Here is a 24918-nt window from a genome sequence, read left to right on the forward strand (position 1 = left end):
CATGTCTTAATTGATTTCATGCAGTTGTCTCACTGCAGATGAGAATTGGCTTCTTTCATGCTTGTACTTTAATACAAAGCTAGATGTTGATACTGGCTGTTGCAGCTTGAAAAGTGTAAAATACATGTAAAGATCTGATGTAGCATCTGCTTTTGTGTGAAATGTTCCTATCTGTACAAAACATGATCAAAGTCTTTTTTCCTATAATTATATCATAATGTCTTCTTTATAGCTGGAAGCAAGAATAGAAGAGCTTAATAAAGAAGTGAAAACTAGTAAAGACAAACTTTTAAGCCAAGATGCAGCAGCCAAGAATGCTATTCAGCAGTTGCATAAAGAGATGGCATTTCGAATGGACCAGGTAATGTAGAAAACTTCTAATTGCTGAGCATCTCACAAACAAACCTATTTCATGTAGGAAACATGCAGCCTAAGTTCTTAAATCACGAGATCAGTCAAAATTTTCCAAAATTGGAATTACTACAGTTCAGCTATGTATGCGTTTGATAACTAGCATCAATGAATTTCCAAATAGCTGTTAATGTTCTAGAGTGACTCATAGCCTGCTCTTTTAACATATATGTTTATATATATATCCACAGTTCAGTCCTCAAAGACATTTAATTTTCCCTGCCTGTAAACTGATCTGGGTTTAAAAGAGGGTAAAAGCTGACAGCTGCTATTACTTGTCAATTAAACTAATACTTTTCTCAAATCAAACACATGGCTCTTATTTTTGTCTCATGTGTTGTTACTGAGAGCTGAGGTTTTTTTTTTTTTTTTTTTTCCTTCTTAGTGTCATGTAATATAGTGAGAAATACTTAATTCTGTTAATTCTACAGCTCAGTTTCTGCTTCTTTTGTTTGTATAAAGTGAAACTTGACAATCTGGAGTGGGAGGGAGCCCCATCTCATAAATAATGGATAATGATTGTGCAATTCGCATGTGGATAAGGGAGGAGAGAGGACTGATACTGGGTATTTACAAAAATACTTTTTTGCTAAAATTTATCAAATGCACTTCTCTCTGAAACAACAGATTGTACTCAAAATTACTGATGTACTGATAACTCACTTAAGATGTTTAGCTTTGAAACTGCAGCTGCTTGGGTATATATTTACTGTTACAAATGTGAATAATTCCAGTTGAATCAATTGGACTCATGATAGTTATGTAAGGGTCTAATGTTGGTCTTTGCAAAACTGAAGCTTTTGAGTCCCACTTTGTTATGCTGCTATACTGCAGTGCTGAACATATCCAATATTGGCTTATAAAACCTAAATACTAGTGCAAGATTAATTCATTCTGTTTTAATATTTTCCAGGCAAACAAGAAATGTGAAGAAGCACGCCATGAAAAGGAAACAATGGTGATGAAATATGTCCGAGGGGAGAAGGAATCACTTGACCTCCGAAAGGAAAAGGAGATCCTTGAGAGAAGGATGAGAGATGCAAACAAAGAAATTGAAAAGCATACTAATAAAATCAAACAGCTTTCTCAGGAGAAAGGAAGATTGCACCAGCTCTATGAAACCAAGGTGCTCTAAGCATTACTATATGGCTTAAGTAAATAAAAGCACTCTCAGAACAGCCTGATCGACACTGGTTTGCTATTATACTTGGTGAAAGAAACCTGTTTTCATTTGTTTTTGCTATATAGCCATAAAAGAACCCCTTTCCTCTGGTGAAGGGGAAGAAGTAACTGAACTCTTATTGTCATCATCTTGAAATCCCCTTTTGTATTTCCTTGAATACTAGCTTGTAAAGCCCTACTTCCTTTTGACAAAATTTGAAAGTCTGTCTGTTGCATGTGCCTGGATTTTTGGGGGAGTTTCTTTGTTATTTGTTCTGTTTGGGGTGTGTGTGTGTGTTTTGTTGTTTTTAAGACTGTAGTGACATTAAATTATTGCAGTCTTTATTGCAATTTCTGCAAGTTTTTTCACCCTGTAGTGTCCATTTTGTACTATATTCCTGCTTTAAAAAAAAAAAAGCAGTAATAAACAATAGGATTTTTCAGGCCTGGTTGCAAAAATTTGACACTTTTTTGTTAGCCAGTAAGAGATTTTCATTAGCCTCTTAAATTATCGAGATCTTCTTATAGTGTGCTGCACAACTGTGTTTCATGTGGAAGATCCAGCAACTGATAAATTAATAGAATTCAGACTTTGCTATATTGATTTGCTCTCCTTCTTTTGAGTAATTGTACCATGCACTGTTGACAAGAACAGATGGATCAGAAAAATACATCTTATTGAAAGTCCTAAAAATTATGCCTCTGATGCAAAAAATCACGTCTCTGTCTGCTCTCTCGCTCACACACACACGAAAGGGAAGTGGGAGCATGAGTTAGGCTTCCTAAACAAAACTTCATCTGCCAACTATCTTCGGACTTCAGACTAGGGACTTAACAGGGATTGTACTGCCCTCACACGGTGCTTCTGCAAACTTCTTTTTGGTATTACTACAGAAACAGTGTGGACTTTTGGCTTACTGCAGTGGTCTGTAGATACTGGTATAAAAGATTAGTCCAGCAGCATGCTTCCGTTAACAACATCTTTTGGCACTGATTTACAGGTTGGTGATTGGAGCTGTGTACACCTTGCTGTCAGTGCTCCCTGTAGTCTGTACCTGTAGAGTGGGTAACACCCTTCCATTGGTGTCATGGTTATAGAAGGCTACAGACTAAAATTTATGACTCTGCCACGTTGAACCTGCATCTTTTCAACAAGTTGGCAAAAAAGAGCAAAATGGGGCCTTTGCAGCTTACCCAGGAGATGCATATTTTAGACCTGACTAGCTTGTGCTTTTTAACACATACATAATGTTAATGCATATAAAAGCTGCATCTTAATGCAGCTTTATCTTGCTACTCAAACCTGAATGCTGATATTTTTTACTGGATTAAGGGTTAAAGCATTACTGAATGCTGTTAATTGTGTGCATGTTTTTGCAAAATCAGGACCTTAAAAATCCTGCGCTTGGCGCTTACATACGAGTTTTGTTCTTGTAGAAGCACTGGATGATTTAAATCCGTAAAATAAAACCTATGACATTTTCTTAGGATGGCGAAGCCACTCGACTGAACAAAGAAATAGAAAAACTGAAAGAAGAAATCAATTCTCATGTTATCAAAGTAAAATGGGCTCAGAACAAATTGAAAACAGAAATGGATTCACACAAGGTTAGTGAAGTGGTACTGTGACATGAAACTGCAGTCAATGAAATGTAGATGCTATGCTAATTCCTTTTTTAGTATCACTAAAATCTGCTTTTAAAAGTTTTTCTTCCATTTGGCCACCTGCAGCAGAATATAGTAGTGCTTCTAAAGATACTGATACTGAAGTGAAAGTGTTGAAAGGGTGTGAGGCAACGTGTGTGTGTGTGGGGGGGGGGTTGTTTTATCCTGGTGATCAACTTTTAACTTAGTTTCTTGTATGATAGATTTAACTCAGTCTGTCACCTGAAAATGTGCACAGCACATAACCAAGAGGTCCTTCTGTGCTTTCAGTGTTGGAACAAACAAAATTACATTAACTGTTGAATGGAAGCAAGAAGGGGGAAAAATACTGGATATAGATTTTTTTTTTCCTGTGGATTCGTTCCTAGCTGAAATAGGAAACCATTGTTATGAGAAGTGCTTTTACCCAAGTTAGGCTGGATTAGTAGGTGTAACTGGTTACTCATTGCTATTTGTGGTTGGTTGGTTTGTTTCCTTGTTTTTTAGGAAACCAAGGATCGCCTCAAAGATGCAACAACAAAACTAACTCAAGCAAAAGAAGAAGCAGACCAGATAAGGAAAAACTGTCAAGAAATGATAAAAACATATCAAGTAGGCACATTTTCTCAGGAGATGAAATTAATGTTTAGCATCAGGTCCCTCCCTCTCCCCCTTCTATCTTAAACTGCAGTAGAGGAGAATTACCCAGTGCAAGCTGCAAAGCTGAGAACACAGTCACAGATTTCCTTACTTGGAAAGTTCCTAAATAAGAAGGAAGATGTTTATCTTTATTGGGATTCAGTGGGGTGGTCCTGACATATTCAGGGTTGTTAGATACATACCTACTGGAAAGAGGTTCAGTGATGTGCAATATTGTGTGCATGTTCCTAAAACAGGAAAGGGGAACATAAAGCTCTAAAACTGCACTTAGGTCTCTTCTTCCCTTTTAGGAGTCAGAAGAAATCAAATCAAATGAATTGGATGCAAAGCTGCGAGTAACAAAAGGAGAACTAGAGAAACAGATGCAGGAAAAGTCTGACCACCTGGAGGTAAATACATGGTGATATCTTTAGATGTCTTTAGATTATTTTGGCTTAATTTCACATCCCACATATCTGCTTCCACCCATGATTTTGGAAGGTATTTTTAGCTATTACATTGAATCTACTTCTAAGAACAAATTTATGGAAAAAAAGAGGATGTTACAAGGACAAAACTGCTCTTTCATTTAATAAATATTGTTGGTATGGTTTAGAACACAAATTCAGCTGATAGGCAGGATTGCCTTTTACTGTCTGGTATTTTACCAAGCTGTATGGTGAGAGGGAGTCAGGGAACAGCCTCTATTCTCTCATTCACTGTAGAGGTTTGCTAGCCCCCAAACTAGACTTTGTAGTGATTCAGTTCTTACCTTGCATGCTGGATGCGCTCACAGCTCCTGTGTATGAGTCATTTTCAGTGTTAACCCAGCATCAGTGTGCCTAGAACTTTCCCCTGAGGCTGTTGCGATGTGGATTTGTACAATTAAAAACAGAGTGCATAATCTCATTTTTGCTTTCTGTTCTTCTGAGAATGAAAAGCTTTTATGCTTTGTTTTGTTTTCCTTATTTAAAAACAAACCAACCTTTAGGGTACTTGTCTTGCCTCAAGCCCTCTCAGCTGTTATGCTGGCCTACTTAGGCCTAAATTCTTTTGACATCCTAGGGATGCCAGTGTCTTTTTAGATTTCTCAAGCAGTTTCTCACCCTTTAAAAAGGTGCATCATGCAAAAATAAAAGAGCTGGAAGACTTGAAGAGAACGTTTAAAGAGGGCATGGATGAGCTTCGAACACTAAGAACAAAGGTAACGTGTTCTGGATTGCTATGGAGCTACAGTGCTATGCTGGATTTTTGAATGAGATTAAATTGAATCTGCTCATTGTATTATGGATCAACTGATGTTTCCTAAGAAAGGCTGCCCAGAGTCACAGTTATGTATCCTTCTGGTCTCATGTCAGCCAGTCTCCATGTCACACTGTTTATTTAAAAGGAAGTAAAAATACAATGCTCTTTTGTTTCATGGTGTACATCTCATTTGACTGCAAACTTTTTGGAAACATTTTAGTAAACACTCAGTAAAGTTAGTAACTTTGGTAAATGAAAAATGTTAGTAAACTTTTTTCCATCTCTGAACCTAGATTTGTGGAGATCATGCATGCAGCCTGTGGTGGCATAGAGAATGTGCTAACCCTAACTTCTGAAGGGTCTGTAGATCAGCCTGCTGGCCACTCAGTCCAGATCAGAGATTTAGCAATGTGGGACCTTAGTAAAAGGGAGGAAGACATGATATGCAGTTGACTTGGGTAACTGGAAAAAGATGATGGCTTTGAATTTTTGGTCCATCAGGCTCATAAATTTGAGTGTTTTGGAAAGATTAATGTTAATCCTGCTTACTTCATTTGATGATTTTTGCGTATGTTATTTTTTGTCTGTTTATTTTTTGACCTTATTTGGCCTATGTGATATATTTAGGATTTTATCATTCTGAGCAACCAAAAAACAAAACAAAAACCAGAAAGCTTTGTACAACGGTCTAGACATTTGATCAAAATAATTCAGTTCTGAAGTTTGGCAGAAGTGTAAGTAGTTTCTCATTTTCTACTTAGGTAAAGTGCCTAGAGGATGAACGTTTGAGAACAGAAGATGAATTATCCAAGTATAAAGAAATCATTAACAGACAGAAAACTGAAATTCAGAATTTGCTGGACAGAGTCAAAATTGTAGATTGTCTGCAGGATCAACATCAGAGGTACAACTAAGTACTTTGAGGACCGATTTGACAGATTTTCTTGTCATTAATGTTTTTCTTTATTGAAATTACTGATGCTTTAAAATATATTCTGATTTGGAGAATCCATGTTCTAATTTAAGTATTTTTTCTAATCTAATTCAATATTGCCAGTATTGGAGATAACTTTGGCCCTTTATGAATAAGTCAAGTGGATTGAGGCTGGTAAATCTAATTTTATATCTTTCTTTATCAGGATAAGAAGTCCTTGCTTTCCAGCATACTCTATGGGAAGTTGCGTCTTCTAGGATTCTGCCCAGTGCTCATTTTATTGAAAGATTGGGGGAAAACAACTGTACTGGAAAAGCAGATCTCTTTAATTATGATGGATTAATTTAAGTATTTAACAAAAACAGCTTAATATTCTTGGCCACTGTTGCATTCAGATAGTCGGTTAATGTTAGGAGCACTTGTATTTCTAATGGACTAGCACTGGTTCTGCTGTGTCAAAGTTTCCCCATTTAAGAATGTGAAGGAAATAAAGGAGGGAAATAAAGTTTTCTTGGAGGAGAGTTTGGTTCACAAACTCTTTAGAATGTCTGAACATCGTCTTGTTTCCATATGGCGCATGTGAACTGGAGTATAAACAAATGCTGTCCTCTTCACTGATTCAAACGGTGCTGTCAGGTTCTAACAGAACCACCCACGTGTCTCCTGTGCTTTTTAAATAGTTATTTGTTATTGAAAAATATTTCAGCAAGTATGTGCCTTCCTCAGGGTTCAGAGAATGAAGCGTCTTCCATTTGCTCTGTGCTGGTCAGCTGCATTAGTGCTGTCATAAGTCTTGCTAGGGAAGCTGCGGCCAGTTATTGAGATAACTGAAGCTTACACCTTGATCAGTAGTGGTTTTTTTCTCCTTTTTTTTTTTGGCTTGGGATCTTGTCAGATGAATTAAAACTTCAAATGTGTTTTCCGATTATCTTTTCATCTCAACAATAGTAGAGAGACATGCTAAAATGTCCACGTCTCTTCTATTCCTATAAAACTTGGATCAAAAGTATTTTTAAAGTTTCTTTTCCGTACAACATTTATTATCCCCACATCAGTTTTTGTATAGTCCTATATTTCTCTTTCAGAATGGCTTGAACATGTTTTTGTTACTCCCTAGAATGTTTGATAAAGTTGCGAAATCTCAAACTGAGAGTTAAAACTTGAATCAGTAAGTTTCTGTTATCATCTATGAAGCAGAAGTCTTGACCTCTGTTATTTTCACTTACAATAAGCAAACCTACTGCCTTTGATTTTCTTGAAGTAAATGGAAGGAATCTTATCTTAATTCAAGCAAAATATTGCGTGTGTTCTCAGACAAAGATAAAGGAAGCAGACTTGTTCAGTCTAGCAAGGAGAAGACTGAAGTGAGACATGTCCTTAAAATGCATGAAACACTGTTAAAAAGAAAATGTTCAGCTATTCTTTGCACACATGAGGAAGGATAGAAATAAAGTTGAATGCTAGGAAGCATTTTGTGACTGTTGAGCTAGATACTGATTACCTTCAGAAAATTCTCCTTCTTTGGAGAATTTTAAGGACAAGCTAGAGATCTCTTCCAGGATGGTCTAAATATTAATTGTGTTCTGCTGTCTGGTTCAGCCCTGATGGTTTAACTAGAAACTTCTCATGTTGTAACGAAACAACATATTTGGAAATGTGATGTAGGTTTTGACATAGGTTTTCAATGGGAGCTACGGAAGAGATTTTTTGCAGCATTAGTAGCTGAAGAATTCACATCTGCTGTAGTTGTTCAATCTTTTGTCTTCTGAAGGATGGAATTAGCTTAGAGACTGTAAAGATAGGATGTAATACATTTCATGTTCTTTGGGAGAGAAATGCTAACCATACTCCTGTTGTCATTATATTAACTACATTAACTACATGAACTCTTCATTTTGGTAGTTGGAAGGATGTAACTTATAGTAATAGAGATCTAGTAAAATTCAGCTACCTAGTTCTACAAAATTGTACTTCATTTTCAAAATTAATAATATTAGTATTGTCTGAGCTCATCTGTACTTGAAAAAACATGTTGATATGGGGTTGTTTGTTTAGAGTGAACTGAGCCTCTTAGTAATTGCACTGTCTGCCAAGGAATTGAGATCTGTGTGCTTGGTTTGTGTACCTTTTCTTTTATTTTTGAATTTGAATGTACACACTGCCTGTCAGGAAGGGAGGATTTTTTTTTCCCTGAAGTCAGAATATAAGATTTTTAAAAGGTGTAGAAAATCCTATGATTGAAGAACTAATGAAATAATACTGCAAGAGCAAATGCAAGAGGAGGATGTTTTTAGTCTGTTTATAAAATTTTTAACAGCTATTTAATTTCAGAATTAATTTTAATTACTTTCTCCAAAATATTGATCTTAACTGAAGCTATGACATTATACCTTTCTTAAATGGACTGCCAGTGATATATTTGAAATCTCCCACCCTACAAAACCAGTTCTTGTTTCTACTGAAGCACTCCCAAGAGGAGAAAGCAGAATGGAGTAAGAAAGTTCCTTTAAATCAGAACTGCACAACTTGGATAAGGATGTTTCAGAAGTTGCCATACTGCTGTCCTGGAGAAGCTTAGAACTGGAGTATTTCCCTGTCTCTTAAAGACAAGAAGTCCTCTTCCAAAATGACTGTTTTGTGTTTGCAAGCCTCCCTCCCATTTGCAGTATCTGTTTCTGAAGGTTTTGTTTAGACCCTGTACTGAAGCTCATGAAGCTGAGTACAGAAGGGTAGTCTTCCTTGAGGAAGCTGATGGCTGCGTGCCCTTCTGTGGGGTGCAGGACCTCTTTGTCACTTTGGCATGACAACGTGTCATGAAAAGGAATCTGCAAAACATCTTGGCATTTAAAACCATGCAGTGACTAGCAGATTCCCTAGGGTGATGTATAGTTCATTTACCTTACCTGATCTGGACCTGAATGCTTTTATTTCATAAGTGTTTTGTATTTGATGTTTTTAAACTCAAGTTACACTAATAAGATGCAATTGCTTTGACAGAGATGAACAAGAAATAAGTGCTTTAAAGGAAGAAGTAGATGGTCTCAATTCTCTAATTGCTGATCTCCAAAAGGACATTGAAGGTAGTCGGAAAAGAGAGTCTGAGCTATTGATATTCACTGAAAAGTTAACCAGTAAGAATGCGCAGCTTCAGTCTGAAAACAATTCCTTACAGAGCCAGTTGGATAAGCTCTCTTACAGCGAAAGAGAGCTGCAGAATCAGCTGGAACGTGTTCGACAGGCTAAAGATGATCTGGTGAGTACAGCATACAGCTTGTTTTTTGCACTAGTAAGATGTCTGATACTAATAAAGATGTGGGACATGAATCCCACCTTGTGTCCCTGCTTATCTAAGTGTAGGGCTCTAGTGCTACTTTAGACGCCCATGGGCTTTGGAGRTGTGTGTGGAACAAGCTGCTATGGCACAGGACCTGCAAGAGAACCGTGTTCTCCTGGAATCCAGGCAAGGTGCTCCAGGGCTTCTTGAATGGCAGTAGGTGCCTATGTTTAGGCACGAGAACCCCACCCCAAGCGAAGGCAGAATCTTAGGCTTTCCTGAAGGCTTTAAATAAAACTTGTACTGATTGTCTGGCTTTTATTCCTGACCATTTGGTCTGAGTGGTTAGCCTGGGGCAAGTCAAGCTATCACGCATCAGAAAACCTGTGAATATGTGGTATGAGCCCTAGAAGTGCCATAGCTTGGCTTCAGTATTGACAAATTCACTTTTAGTTGTGGGGACAACTTTCTCATGCTTTCCAGTATCCATCTCTGTGCTATTTGCTTCTTTCTCAGCTTTTCAAATGAACACGCTGCTCGTTAGTATGAGCTTGCCACAGAAAAAAACTAAGCTTGGAGCAGACTGTAGCTACTGTTTGTTCATACATCAGTGGCTTGCATGTGACTGCTGTAGTGACTTGAGTTTGCTACTCTGATAGAGTAATAGCAATGGGATACAAACACCTGGTGTTTTCATGGGCGCAAGAAACCAAGGCACCCTGTCCTGGAATGGTGGGTGTTACTGTGTTGCTATTTCTGCCTTTCTGGGAGGACAGAGTTGTTCTCTGTGCTGCCATTAAAACAATCTGAAGGTTTTGATTTGTGCATGAAATTTATCACTGTAAACTGTTACTTAGGTCCTGCTTGTACTGTGATCATGAGGTAGATGAATGTCACRTTCAATGAGCTTGGTGTGTCACAACAGTTAATGTGACTACAGCACAACTCTGGCACTCTACTGTGTTATATAGATGTTCTGGAGGTAGTTCAGGAATTTGTTACTGCAGTATTGCATGGTGCTGCAAACTCATTCACAGTGGTAGTGATCAGCCTAACTAAATATAAAATGTGAGATTCTTGGGTAAAAAGTGAAGTGCAGGTTTAGAGCTGCTGAGCGTACAGATAGGCTGGACAATTTTTTTTTTTGTATATGATTTAAAAGAAAATCAATTTCAGGCCACCAAGTTGCAGAAGGAGGAGGACCTGCGAAAGCTAGAGGTTGAGACACTACAGGCTCAGCTGGCTTCAGAGCAGAAAGAACTAGCAGCGAGGAAGACCCACGTGGATGAACTGAAAGACGAACTAGCTACCCAGAAGCGCAAACATGCAGCAAACCTGAAAGATCTCACCAAACAACTTCAGCTAGGTTGACATTATTTTCAGATATAATAAGTCAGCCCAGTTTGTAACCTCCTTCGCACAGTCTGTTAGAGACTATGGTCCTGTCTGTGTTCATGCACTCCTTGGGTACAGCCCGCGCAACCTCTCCGTGACCCTAAAGAAAATAATAGTGAGTGGGCAAGCTGAATCTTACAAGTGGGAAACTGTAGTTACAGTAAAAAGGCCTTAGAGTTAGTCTCACCTATAACTTTTGAAATGGGCTTATTCATAAAAGGAAAGATTTATTTGAGTAGCATATTCTTTCTTATCCTGTATGTGACTACTGAAGTGTTGCTGTTTCTGGGTATATTTGGATCATGGCCTGTGTAGGAATACATTCAGAATTTGCTGGCAGTTTCCTAACTGCTGACTGTGTCAGGAATTACTGGTGGTAATTATTATTTAATCTATTAAACAGAGCACATTAGTTATTAATGATTGATATGGAGGGACTGATGACTAATTTTGTTCTGTCAGCAAATGGAAATCATTAGATACCCAGGAGTGCATATACTCTGAATGCAAGCTGATTTGAATATAATCAGATCTGTTTGTTGTTGAATGAATACCTATTTTTTGTGCCTGTATGGTGCAGGAGGAAGTTCTATATCCCTTTTTGTACATATATGAACAGTAGTACATTTTCTTTCTTACCCTTATTAAAGGAATGGTGCTTCTGGGCACAGGTACTATACTCAGCTCCCAGTAGTGATGGTAGTCATGAGATACCACAACAGAGCTGCTCTTCTGTCATTCATTAGTTACTTACATAGTGGTCCTAATCAAAAGTAAAATCAGATTTACATCTTGCTGTTCCCACTCAGCCCTATGAAGGGTGTTACCCCTTCGACTGGGAGCTACTGCAGGGCATCGGGTTCTTGGTGGATGTTGCATCCAGGTACTTTGTGGTTGGGGGTGGGGTAAGGAAGGGGGACTGTTTGTTATTTCTTCTTGAGATTTTAGTTGCTGACATTATCTTTCAGTTGTCAAACTGTTAAATTATTGCAGATCATAAGGGTTTGGGTATGCTGTGTCATGGTACGATTTTTTTTTTCTTTAGTCTTCTGTTAATAACCATCATTTCATTATGCTTTCAGCACGGAAGAAATTGGATCAGATGGAAAATGGTAATTATGACAAGGAAGTCAGCAGCATGGGGAGCCGTTCTAGTTCATCAGGTATTATAGCAAATAGCGGGGCTGGCAGAACCATCCTTTGCTCTTAATAAGGTTGCCATGGTGTGCTGCTATGAGCCTTGCTCTTTCTATGGCTTGCACACATGTAGTGTGTGGGCAGTATCCCATTAAAGCTGACAAAATAGCCTTCAAGCACTAAAATGCAGCTGGCTCTGAATACAATTGCAGGTGCTTATTCCTATTACAAGATTAAAGTTCAATGTTTATATTTTCTTTCCTGTTTTATTTTATTTTTTTTAAATGATGGCCTTTTTGTTGCTTTTATGTTCGGAGGAAGCTCGGAGGACTAATAAATAGAAGACCTCTTAAATGCAGCCAGAGGCAAAACAAAAATTAACAGCTGCTTCCAACATTGTTTAATTGCACTATTGACAGTTGTCACTGTGTAAATGGTAAATCAATTAGCATGTTTAGAGGCACTCATATGTTTGTGTAAAACTCGTTAACTCTTTTACTTCTAATTAGATAAAAAGTATCTTTAGCACTGAAAACATCATCTGTTTTCTTCCTCAATATGTTTGAGTTTTAAACTGGTTTAATTCTGTACAAGTATCTTCTAATCTTACTGTATAAGAGAGATTGAGCTTGAAATACTTGCTTTGCTCTCTGTTCTTCTTGCTATTTCTAAGCGATGAATGCTGCAGAGTATTTATGCATAGGGCTTTTGCCAGTCTATATACTGGTTTCATACGTTTGTAATTTTAGTGGACTCTAAAACTGATCTGTTTAAAGTCAGCTCAGTCTTGTACAAAGTAATATTAATATGAAGGTACTTATGTAGGAATAAGCATTACTGGTGTAAGCACAGTTATACTAGTGGAAGTATGTTCATGCTAGGGGACTATACTACTGTTTCAGCATGTATAATTAAAATGCTATAAATGTTGCTTATATAGAAATTCAGTAGCATCTAAGCGAGATTGACATTTTAAAAAAATATTTTGTCTATCCTAAACTACTGGGAATGTAACATACTGGTGGGAGACATTCTACCTGTTGTAATAGCAGAAAGAGCTTTACAAATGCAAATGTATTGGCAGGTTCCCTTAATGCTCGCAGCAGCAACGAGGATCGGTCGCCTGAGAATACTGGATCTTCAGTAGCTGTAGATAGCTTCCCAGAAGTGGACAAGTCTGTCTTGATTGAAAGAATAGTGAGACTACAGAAGGCACATGCTCGAAAAAATGAAAAGATGGAGTTCATGGAGGATCACATTAAACAACTAGTGGAGGAAATCAGGAAAAAAACTAAGTATGTTCTGAGTTTGGTTCTTATGGTTTCTCAGTTTTCAGCTGCTGCACTGGACAGAAGTCTGGATTTTATTTAGGACAAGTAATTGTCTGAATGAAAATAGTTAAGACATTATTTCAGTGACAGATCTCAAAAGTATAGTTAATCTTAGATTTTTTTTTTTTTCCTTTTCCCAGCTGTTATGTAATTGCTGTCTGAGTTGTTACCTTCTTATCTATATCTTGGGTCCATTACTACTAAAATTTGTCAGGAGAAATAGAATGATGCAAGTTTTTTGGTAGCAAAATGGTCGCCTGGTTACTGATTTGAGGTGGATCATTGCCATTGGCTAACAAGAGAGTTCAGTCTGTGCTTAAAAAGGTGCTGATTGTAAGTATTTGTTTTAGAATGAGAGACTGYGTAATTCCAGATTGCAGCCTGGCATGCATGCCAAACATATATTATATCTTAACAAAAGATTGTCTGTATTTAACAAGTGATACAAGATTCCCCTTGCATGGAAACCTACTCTTTTTAGAGTGATGTCTAGAACATAGGGAGAGGAAGAAATTGTGGCATATACCTTCTGAAAAGTATTGCTGATTGTTAAGTACTGTCCTTTCTTAACATGTCTATACACTTCTACTCATATGGTACCGTTTCAAGGGACTAAATTACAGCTTGTGAAGACTCTCTTGTAGAGCCTCTGTATTTATTATTTCATCTTCGGAAATCTTAAGGCTTTGATTCCATGTCTGGAGTCTGTAAACACTATAACAAAAAAGAGGCAAAATAATTTAAATTACATATAGTCTAGGCATTATTTTTAATAATCTTTACATACTTTGTCTGGTATTTTTAATTATTTGATATCAGTTATTCATAAGAGGCTGTAGAATATTCAGGACTTATTTCCTTTAAAAGTTCATGGTGTATTTTTGTTATTGTCCACCTAACTTTCATTGAAGTGAATTGAAGAAGTGATAGTTATGAGCTGGATGGACAGTTTGGATGCTTCAATAACTGTTCAATAACGGATGATTTTAGCTCTCGGTCCAGGCTTAAAAATGCTAGATATTGCTCCCCAATTATCTCACCTTGAAAGCATTCAGGATTTAATGCCACTTACCTCAGTTGCTACTGAGAACTATCAGCACTGCTGCAAGCCTAGCCCCAGGGTCTCAAGTCAGGCAGAAAGTGAGGCACGTAATCATAGCCATTACTGGAAAAGTTGGTTTAAGCAACATTTCTTGCGTGCATAAGATCTGTGAGCATGTTTGAGCACGGTAGCTAGATTTGCAGGTTACCATCCTAGAGTCGTCCTCCTAGCTCTCATGGCTTGCTTACTTTGTAGCGCCATTTCCAATTTCAGCATGTGCTGCTACATTAATGGAGCAGATCTGCCCTGTGTGCTGAGAAAGACAGGTTTTCTGGAAAACTAATCTTAAAATTGGAGATTGTATCATATTTCATACAACAGACTTCAACTGCACAATGTTTCAAATTTTGGGGTAACTTTAAATCCCACTTAAGTGGGATTGTCCAGCATGTTGTTTGACCTTTCAGGAAAGAGAAGTAGATGAAGAGGCATCTTTTAAGCATCCTTTTTCCTCCAGCAGCATTAGTACTTCTTCAAGAACCTCTGAATATGTAATCCTTGTACAATGTTGTAGTCTCTCTGCTGTCGACATCTCATATAGCATCTGTGTTATTTAGGTTTTCCTCTATCCTGGAAATTGCAGTTTCCATTTATGTTGGTCAGGATTTGAATTTATTGCCTTTCCGGTGAAACAGTAGTGCTTGAAAACAATGAGGGGGAAAATATTTATTTGCGCACACACACACGCACGCAATATGTCAGGAATTTGAAGTTACTTTGTCTGCCTTTTCACTGCCTTGTAATGCTATGATGTCTTTTTTTTTTTTTTTTAACCCCCCCCCAGAATTATTCAGAGTTACATTTTGCGGGAAGAAGCTGGAACACTTTCCTCAGAGGCCTCTGACTTCAACAAAGTACACTTGAGCAGGCGGGGTGGGATTATGGCATCTCTGTACACTTCTCATCCCGCAGACAGCGGTCTCACATTAGAACTCTCCTTGGAGATAAACAGGAAGCTGCAGGCTGTGTTAGAAGATACCTTACTGAAGAATATTACACTGAAAGTGAGTAACTGTTCTTTCAGCTCATTGTGAACTGGTGATGTTTAGCATTGAGTAATCAAAGAGCACTTGAAATAGATGACTTGTGCTGTAACATGGTCCAGTCTGAACCTCTGTTTTGGGGTCCCATCATATGACACGTTGATGGGCTGGCTCTCAGCAGTAAATTTTGGACTGCCTGCACAGTCAGGGGAGAAGGGCTCTCTCCATACCCTCCTCCCATCACTGGGAATCAGTGACTTGTGCCTGGCCCTGTACCAACAGCTGGATACCATTTTGAGCTGTTGGGGCAGCATGTCTGCTGTGATGGAAACATGGCAGGCTGGAAAATGTTCTGCAGGCTGCCCGCTGGACTGCAGTATTGCAGAAGTGGAAATCTCTTCCTGTAAGCACTGGTCCCCTTGGAGTGCTGTGCCTTCTAGGGACAGCCCTTAGAATCTTACTGACTACCAAAGACTTGTTCAGAGCTTCGCATCCTTTATTGAAATGGGTTTGGTTTTCCCCACCCCCAGCTAATCATTTTTATTTGTTCTGGATACTTGAAATTTCAGTCTGCTGACTTAGATGGTAACTTTAACTTATCGGTGCATTTTGTGCTGATTGTCTCATTTTTCCTGTATTATTTATCTCCCCCCCCCCCCCAAGGAAAACCTTCAGACTCTAGGAACAGAAATAGAACGGCTTACTAAACACCAGCATGAACTGGAAAGGCCTGGAATGAAGCCAACATAACTAAAACTCTTATGGAATAAGCAGCATGAAGATGCGGAAAAGGCAGGTGCTACAGACCATTGCTTTTTTACAGTTTTCCTGAAATATGGTTACCTGCTAGCACAAGCATCCAGTACTTTACATATACAACCTTTAACTATACAGGCTGTCCTCCATGTGAGAGAAGGTCTACAGGGTTTGGCATCAGCATGGTTCTATCTACCAGCCTGAGATGTTGCTGAATTTTACTACACACTACATTGAGATAAAAATTTTGTTTGAAATGACATACAGACGATTTGCAGTGCATACTGTGTATTGAGTGAGTTGCAATGAGATTTTAATTTCTGCACTGTATAATTAATCACTTTTTTAATGATGGAGCTTGGAAAAATAAAGCTGATTATTTTTTAGTTGCTGTTGAACATATCCAGTGTTACTGAGCTTTAAGGGCTTTCAGACATTACTTCCTCCCTTGCATATTATTTCTGATATTTAGGTTGATTAAGCATTTTTGATATGAGCATGGAAGAATAATGCTTTGTCACAAAATTTGTTTTTTAAGTGATGGCCATGGTATTGCATATTTTCTACTTTAGGTTAACATTCAACTTGGTGTTTCTTTATTTAAAAGAAGTGAAGCAATATTAAAAATAAGGGATTAAGAAACTTGCTGGTTCAGTTGTTGAGTATATGTGATTAAAACAAGTGTCAACTCAACAAATCTTATAAACCCCTGATCTTTATACGTATGAATCTAAAGAATTCTGATCTCAGGTAGTTGGTTACTAAAGTTCTCTTACTTTCTGCATAACTAATAACATTTAAAAAGTAGGAGTTTAAATTGCCCACTGTTACATATGTACAGAGAGACCTCCTGATTCAATCTGTTTTCAAAATTTAAGCCTACTGAGTTTTCTCATTAACTRTGGATAGACCAGCCAGTGACAGCGACAGTAAGAAATGGGAAATGTGTTTAAGTGGGTTTGCAGTCTATTGGTTGGACTATAAAAGTGGCACAGAATCRGAGAGACTCTGTTTTCCTGTTGTGGAGGAGACTGTCAAAATGGTATGAACTCAGATCTGATACTTAATCCTTCAGTGACTGAGAGTGTGGTGGAGGAAGAGTATCAAGATGACAAGAATCTAGTTTGTCACGATGTCATTTTCACATTTTAATTCCAGAATAATTTACAGGAACTGGAATGTCTTTATTCCAGCAGTAAATGCATAGATTTATGTATTTATTGCCTTTTGACCAAAATTTATTGATCAGAGCCAGACCAGGTCACAGTGTAAATATATATTTTGTCTTTTTATTAAATATTTGCACTTCCTATTATCATGAAAAAAATATTTAGCGTGCACTTAAAAGAATAATGCTTCAGCTATTTTAATTAGAAAAGACACTTGAAAAAATGTTTCTTTTGTCTTATCCCAGTTGCCATTTGCATCATATATAAAACAAGAGGCCTGAATGCTATAGCACAAGGGAGAAAAATTTATCAAAGCACCTGGACGACTTAGGTGTGTGCGCTCCATTTTCAGGTGCCACTGAGTCACTTGAGCAGTTTGGGGGCTTTGTAATGAACTGAATTGAGCATAAGGGCCTAATTTGATTCTTATGAGTAGTTTGGTGCAAGAGAGGGAGACTTCCTTTTTACTTTGAAGATAGACATCTCTGAAGGTGCTTGCAAGGTTAAGGCCTGGTAAGTTGCCCAAAGAGCCTCTGGAGTCTTGAATAGCTGGTCCTTTTAGTGTAAGAGGATTAAGTATTTGTTTAGAAAGGGAGGATAAAAACAAGTGATTTAAAACTTGATGAGCACTGTAGGAACTGTGACCCTTTAACCTGGATGGGTTTTTATACATATCTATCTTTTTTTTTTTTTTTTTTAAACTCCTGAGAGCAATGGTTATGCAAAGTGTTAGGGAATTTTGACTCATCCAGTCATGGGAGTCCGGCTTTATTGTTGTTTAAGTGATGTGGAGGAGAAAATTCCAGGTTCTGCTGAAACAGATTTGTCACCATCTTCCAGAAAGCTGAGAGCTCACCTGGAGCAAACAGGCAGTTGCCCCAACTGGACTAGACCTTCTGCGGAAAGAAAGAATTTTAGGAAGAAAAATTCGCATGTCAAAACATAGCTTAGCTCTTGTATGTTTGTGTTTTCATGCTTTAATGTACCAGCTCTCTGGATATTTTTCCAGCATTCAGCTGAATGACTCCAGTATTTTAGATGCCATGTTAATATTGTAATCATATATGTTCTTCAGGTGTACAATGTGAATGAAGGAGAGGTGTGATGCAGATGGAATAAGTGCAATGATATTGTGGGAATTTTTACTTCTTTTTGGCATGTTGTTTCTCTTTTTAAGTTATTTGAGAAACCTGGTTAGTTGTCCTCCTGCCCTGCTGAAAATGCTGCTTCCTCTCTGTAACACTAGGTGAATTTTCAGACTTTTTTTCTTGGTTATGGAGACACACAAAGCAGCCCAAAAAAATCACTTTGTTTATTGCATACTGTATTTACATGGACCAAGGTTTTCTTCTAGATGCTTTATTTTAAACATACCTGTGAAAGATGGAAATTTCATTCTAGTTTGCACACTGGCAAATGACTAGAGTAAGCCAAGAAATTTGAATACGTGACAGGGTCAGTTAGCAACTTTGCGTAGTAATGTTGCTCATTCCTGAGAGGGAATGCTGTATTATCCATATAAAAGTTGCTGTCAAGCCACCTGCCTTTTTTCATGGGCTAAATTAAGTGTCAGATATCTAATATTGTTGGTGCACATAGCAAGGATGCTTTCTGTGAAAAGCTGCGTAATGGAGAACAGGCTACTGGGTTTCTGAGGGATGGGTTTATATCACACAGGTGAACCCTGGCTGCTCTAGAGTGGATGCAAGGCTTGTGCAGCAATCACTTTTCACTTATTTTGGAAGCTTCTTATCATTATGTTATGAATATTAGACTGAAAATTGTCCTCAGATAAACTGGTATTTTGAAGACAGCCTGGAGCAGTTAGCTACATATGTGCCATTGAAATTCAGTGTCCATTAGATTCCTAATTGCCACAGGCTTTTTTTGAAAATGCCAAGCTTGTAGCTAGTTGTATCCTACAGGCAGGTATCCTACATCTGTTTCTTGAATACTCAGGGTGCTCTTTTTAATGCAAACATCCCACATCCTGATGTTCTTAGAGGCCCTACAGAAAAGCTGCCTACGCTTTTCCACCTTCTAAAATCCAGCACTGAAGTTGTCTTAAGCCAGACCTTCCTAACTGAAGGGTACCACTTCATGCTATAAAAATCACTGGTTTTCTGCCACATAAACTTGTGCAATAGTTTCAGTCTCCCCAAAGCAGTGGGAATCGATTTATGCTTGTCAGAGATGTTCTCATCTTCTTCACCTGTTGCTGGCAACAGCTGCAGTATCTCCAACTACTAAAACACAAGTTACCCTTTGGAAAACTCTTCATTAAAAGATTTGGTTCATAACTAGAAAAATCGGGTCTCTGGCTCCCACTGAATCGAGTTTAAAGCTGAGTGCTGGCATGCTACAGAACTGGGATCGAGTCCCAGTGGTCCAGGGAACAAGGCCTGATGCATCCTGTAGGAATGGGCTCATTTACTCTTTTAGCTGCCAATGGAAACAACTGTGGTGATAAACGTTAACAGTAGGTGGCACTAGAAATCAGCTTTATCATGCCTCCAAAACAGCCTGAAACCTTTCAAAAGGCAAATCGCTGAGTTACAGAGGGAGGAGGGTGGTATTTAGAGCTTTTTCAAGGTGGATGGGGTTTCCTTTACTTCCTATTTTTGTGTTCTGACAGTGAAACTATATTGACTCTTCCAATATATGTATGTTGTCTGAATGTACACAAATGTCTATTGATCTAATTTTGTAGATACTTGTTTCTGTATAAAGTTTTGGAAGACATCACTATACATTATGTATATATTGTACTTTGAAATAATAAACATACAAATATGTGAGCGTCTGTTTTGAGTTTGTGGTTTGCACCATTGCCTGTTTACCACAGTCTAATTCTAGATTACAGAGAGACCTGGGCTAGCTCTGAGTGAAGGCTTGCGGTGGTGGCGTTGTGCTCCATGCTGGGTAGCAGTCATCTTTTCTGAGGGGGAGTCTTCCTTCTCGCAGTGCAGAAATGGCCTCGTGTGTGGCTTGTAAACATGTGCTCTGGGCTGAAAGCAAATTCATTGCTAGCTAATTGTTCTTGTTAGTATGGTGACTGGGAGTGCACCATAAAAGCACCTTCTTGTTTTCCTTCAGGAGATATAACTATATATGCCAAAATCATATAATCTGCAGTTGGAGGGCTTGCTACCTACAGCCTGGCAGGGCAAGTCTTGCTGCTGCCTGTGCTTTTCTATTGCACTCTCTGAACAAGAGATGGCAGTGCATCTTTGTTGTGTACCTCAGATATTGCAAGACTGTCCAACAGCAAAGCCGGGGAAACAGGCCTGCACACCTTTCATACCATGCTTCAGAAGCTCTTGGAAATGGGGGTGAGATTTCTTCCATCCTAAGGACTGGTGGTAGGTGTGCTACAATTGAGTACTGCTGTGATTCACTGTCAGTTCCAGTAAGTGACCTTACTACTGGATTCCTGTTCTCCCTTGTGTAATGTGAATTTGACAGTCTCATACTCCCAGTAGCAAGGGCCAGTTCCCTTGGTCACAGCTCCACATTTGGCACATTGTTACTTGCTACTCTGTTTTATTTATTCAGTTAGAGAGATCTGTCTTTGGTTTTAACCATGATATCATTATAGAAAAGTGATACTGTCATTGCTGCCTGTTTACTATGCCTGTATTAAAAGCCCAGGAATCAGTTTTGTATGGATTGTCTTGCCCATGCAAACTAATTGCAGGGGGACAGGGAAGAAAGAAGACTGAGAAGGGGATAACTTGTGGACTATATTTTAGTATCTCCCGGAGTGCCTTAAGTGAAAGAAGACGGGGTCATATTTTCTGTAGAAATTTGAYGGCAAACTCCCACTAGCTTCTCAGGAGCAGGGTAAAGGCTCCTGGTGTGTTTTTTTTAGTTACTATTATTTGTATGGTCATATGCTGGAGTTGTTTTGCAGTTCACTGCTGTTCTTTCAGCCTTTTCCACTGGGAGCAGATGCAGCTCTTGCTGACAGATGAGACAAAAATCAAGATTTTTTTCTTTTTGTGCTTCCAGTACTTTACACTGTTGTTTGGAAACAGCAGCCTAAAGCAAAGTTTCCTCAAATACAAATCTTGGCTTTGTTATTTGCAAGTAGTCATCTGGCAAACAACTTCTCATCCCCATTTTATAGGTAGGTCTGCATTTCAGACTGGAACAGCACAACTGTGTTTGCAGAGGAAGGGTTCTCCCAGCACAACGGTGTTAAGTACTCAGCCTTGAAGCAAGCCAATCTGATACTGGAGCTATTGGGTAATAAATATAGAACTCGATGCTAGTAACTTGTCTAGCTGACTGAGAAAATCACTGCTACTTTCCTGCTTTCCTGTCTCACTCCTTGCCCTATTTTAAGACTTTTTTTTTAAACGGGGTTGAGGTTTTGTTATTGCTGCTGGTTTTAGGCTATTTTGCACTAAACCACAGTTCCAGACTTTGCAAGATTTTTGCATGCATAAATGTACCTGTTGTAGTAGAAGAGTGAGCGCTTCTGAACAAGTTGTTCTCATCTAATGCTTGTAAATAAGCCATTAAATATGTTCGTAGCTGTTTTGCCTTAGTGGGTGCCCTATAGTTGGGAAAATGTTCGGCCTTCCGGTTTTGCTGGGCTCTTCACCATGTGCAGCTGCCCACTGCTCTCAGCGAGGCTGCTCTAATGCCTCAAGTGAAGCACCTAGCTGACTAAAGGACTGGATTCATTCTGCTCTGAATGCCTGTGGGCTGCTTAAGCAGTTTCTATTAAAGAAATAATCTCATGAGAATGCAATAAGGCAAATTAACACATGAAAGCACTGAGAAGCCTCTAAATTCTAACCTAAAATGCTTGTGTTTTGACACGAGGTAGGTGAGTACAGCCTAACAAGAAGAGCCATTCCCTTAGAGGTCTCTGAGAAGTCCTTGAATACTGCCCTGGGCTGTCTAATCTGCAGTTATTCAGGAGCAGGTGCTGCCTTTGAAGATGAAGATAGCTTGAAGCAAGCCATGAGTTTAGGGCAATGTTTTTTCAAGCTATGGTCTGTAAGAGGTAACTGAGGCTGTGATTTCAGAGAGTGGCTTCGTGAATTGCTCCTGACCATTCTTGCCTCAGTGCTGTAAGTCCCCACATTCATCTGACAGAAGAGTTTGTGGGGCTGCACTGTAAAAGCAGCTGGTTAAAAATATTCTGAAAGAAAATTATTCGATCTGAAATTATTTTAACTCCAGTCAGAGCCGGACACAGGGGAGAAGGTGAGAATTCCTTATATCAGCACTGCAGGTAAAAGCAGGGTATGGCAAAGCTATGCCCGAAGAAAAGCAAGCCTAGTGCCAGTCAGTTTAAATCTGTTTCATGGCTCCGCAGATTCTCTGGAAACTCTGGCAAGTCAAAGAGGCTGAAAAAGTCTGACCTCGGGCTCAGACCTGCAACCTGTTAATGCTCTAAGTGGCTTGTACCAATCAGCTGGTCTTATTTCACTTTAGTAATTAGATTACAGGAGAAGTATTGATTAGATAGACTCTAGAAAATGTTTAAGGACTTCACCCTTCTGGAGATGGAAGTGGAAGAGGTTTTTCACCCATGAACTGAATTGACAAATTAGAAAAAGCTGATATCAGCTTATCATGGGTTTAAAGTTGGGAATGACAGGAGCTACTGGCAGCTTGGCTCATGGTGACCCTTTCCTGTTCCCTTCCCCTTGCCTGTGAGCTGGTGCCATGTGTCTAATCTGACCCTAGTGCTCAATCAGCCGGTGGGGATGGTTTACACAGGGGACAGGACTCCACTGCGGCAGGGAAGAGCCAGGACTGGCCCAGGGCTCTAGCTGAAATGTATGATGCTGGGGAGGCTATTGCCCACAGCTGTCCACCTGCTCCTCAAGCTGTGCAGTTATTAGCCTGTTCAATCAGCTCCTGACCCACTGCAGGTCACTGCTCAGCCTTTTGAGGCCAAGCAAAAATAGTATCTGTTCTCCCTGACAAGCCTGTGACCTGTAGCATGTCAGAGGCAGTTGCACACCCCCCCCCCCCCGAGTCATCCATGCTGCAGGGACAGGAACTCCTCGAGGGAGGCAGGAGGGCTGGCAGCGAAAAGGCTGTGTGCCTCCAGGTAAGCCCTGCTCCTCCAGCGCTCACAGCCCCTTGTTTCATTTGGCTTTACTCAGACATTTCTGGGCATTAGATCCAGCTGGAGCCACGCAGGCGTTTTCCATCAGCAAGGACTGGCGGAGGAAAGTCTCTGCTTTGTAAGCCAACGCGGTGAAGTGAGTAAAGATTGATCCAGGTAGCTGTGGCCCTGCGGAGCCAGGCTTTGAAGCCCTTGCAGTTGTTCTTGAGTCTGTACCCAGAGGGGCCCTACAACCTTGCCACCAAACGCACCAAGACAGGCTGCTGGCAGCAACATGCTACCACATTGGCACTTCACAAATGTAGGTGAACCTTTAAATCGAGACCTGACAAACCACAGGCTGAACCAAATTTATCTTTGCTCCTAAGGCAGGTGAAGCTTATGGAAGAGAAGTGATGGACTTGGCAGTAAGCCAGGACCCCATGTTAAATTTTTTTTTTTAAACCTGACTTAGGTTAACTTTTCCTCTCTCAGACTTCCCCTGCTGTCTTCAAAGGCTGCTTGTTGACAGTGAAGGAGAGTTCAACTATTTAAATTTTGACCTTGCTCAGTTGGTTACATAGCAGATACCTTGCTGGTAGTGGTCACCTTGCGATGTCAGATTCACTGCAATGTGTCTCTTGCTCAAAAAATATGTATAGGCACCTGCAAGGCGTGCTGAGGCATGGTGGCAGGCAAACTCCCTCCCATCCACACTGAGCGAGAGTGTGATTTAGCCTTTCTTGGCTGCGGCGGTAGCTGAAACAATGGAAACCTCCCCAAAGGCTGGGGCATGCAAGCCAGTATGATTTCTCTTGAGAGCAATAAAAAGAGGGACTTAGGTTTAATTAATTGTGTGTCAGAGCAAACATTGAAAACAAACTTCCCAACCCAARGCAGTAAGCTTAGCACCAGCTGCTGAGGAACATTTCTGGCAAGAAAGGCAGTCTTGAATAGACAAGCAAGGAAGCGAGGCACTTCCAAAGGGTGACTTGGGCCAGCTGCACAGGGCTCCTGCTCCCACCCCCCATCCCCGACCGTGCAGGGAGCACAGGGCCAGGGCATGGAGAAGCAGTTTGCCTGACCGGCACCTTCCTTTGTGCAGGTGCTTTGTGAACTGAAGAGGAGTCCATCTTGGACACAGCAGCAGGGTAGGGGGAATTTCAGCTGGGGTCCTGATCCTTGATACGTGTAAAGATGAAAAATTCATAAGTTGTCCAAAATGTGAAGGTTCCTTAGAGTTTACAGTCTTCTGGCCTCTAGGGACCCAATATACGCAACAAACAGTACAGGGACATCTGAAGGACCCGATGTTCCTTTACCAACCTGCCAGGTCACCAGTTAGGGGAAACCTTTAAGCAGGAATGAGGTTAGCCAGAGTAGCTGAGGCAGAGCTGGAAAAGAAAGTGGCTTTACAGCTATGTTGCTTCTGCTGCGACTACCCAGCCAGCCTTTCTCTCCCTGGGGGGATACCAAATGTGGCTGCGTTAGCTGCGGCTGTGAAGGTCTGCCCCCAGGAAGTGGAAATCCAAGCTTGCACTGTCGGGAGGATGGAGCAGATGCTGCAACAAGTCTTGTCGTTGTGGGACTTTTCTACCTGCAATTTGCCTGTGAATTGAGGAATTGAGCTTGTTTGTGACATGTTGAGGTTAGGCCTGAACAAA

The 24918-nt window shown here is 39.7% G+C and overlaps 2 protein-coding genes across 6 annotated transcripts in view; one reads left to right on the top strand and one right to left on the bottom strand.

The window, feature by feature from the left end:
• Positions 1 to 19976, top strand: part of CCDC186 (coiled-coil domain containing 186) — a 40447-nt gene extending 20471 nt beyond the window's left edge. For all 3 annotated transcript variants that reach the window (XM_026069650.1, XM_026069652.1, XM_026069651.1), the window contains exons 4-16: positions 233 to 361; positions 1325 to 1537; positions 3061 to 3180; positions 3724 to 3828; positions 4167 to 4265; positions 4973 to 5059; positions 5862 to 6004; positions 9032 to 9287; positions 10485 to 10674; positions 11786 to 11866; positions 12925 to 13135; positions 15058 to 15277; positions 15920 to 19976. In XM_026069650.1, coding sequence (XP_025925435.1) covers positions 233 to 361; positions 1325 to 1537; positions 3061 to 3180; positions 3724 to 3828; positions 4167 to 4265; positions 4973 to 5059; positions 5862 to 6004; positions 9032 to 9287; positions 10485 to 10674; positions 11786 to 11866; positions 12925 to 13135; positions 15058 to 15277; positions 15920 to 16006 — 1941 coding nt within the window. In that variant the 3' untranslated portion in view covers positions 16007 to 19976. The remainder of the gene's footprint in view (positions 1 to 232; positions 362 to 1324; positions 1538 to 3060; positions 3181 to 3723; positions 3829 to 4166; positions 4266 to 4972; positions 5060 to 5861; positions 6005 to 9031; positions 9288 to 10484; positions 10675 to 11785; positions 11867 to 12924; positions 13136 to 15057; positions 15278 to 15919) is intronic.
• The window catches only part of ADRB1 (adrenoceptor beta 1), a 43600-nt gene continuing 31833 nt past the window's right edge, over positions 13152 to 24918 (bottom strand). Inside the window, exon 3 of one of the 3 annotated variants that reach the window (XM_026069658.1) lies at positions 13152 to 13885. The gene's annotated coding sequence lies outside the window, so the exon portion shown is untranslated. Of the gene's footprint in view, positions 13886 to 17861; positions 24863 to 24918 lie in introns of those variants that run through there. The other 2 variants (XM_026069656.1, XM_026069653.1) reach the window with 2 other exon arrangements.

Source organism: Apteryx rowi, unplaced genomic scaffold (genome assembly GCF_003343035.1).
Source record: "Apteryx rowi isolate R43461 unplaced genomic scaffold, aptRow1 scaffold_3, whole genome shotgun sequence".
Lineage (NCBI taxonomy): Eukaryota > Metazoa > Chordata > Aves > Apterygiformes > Apterygidae > Apteryx > Apteryx rowi.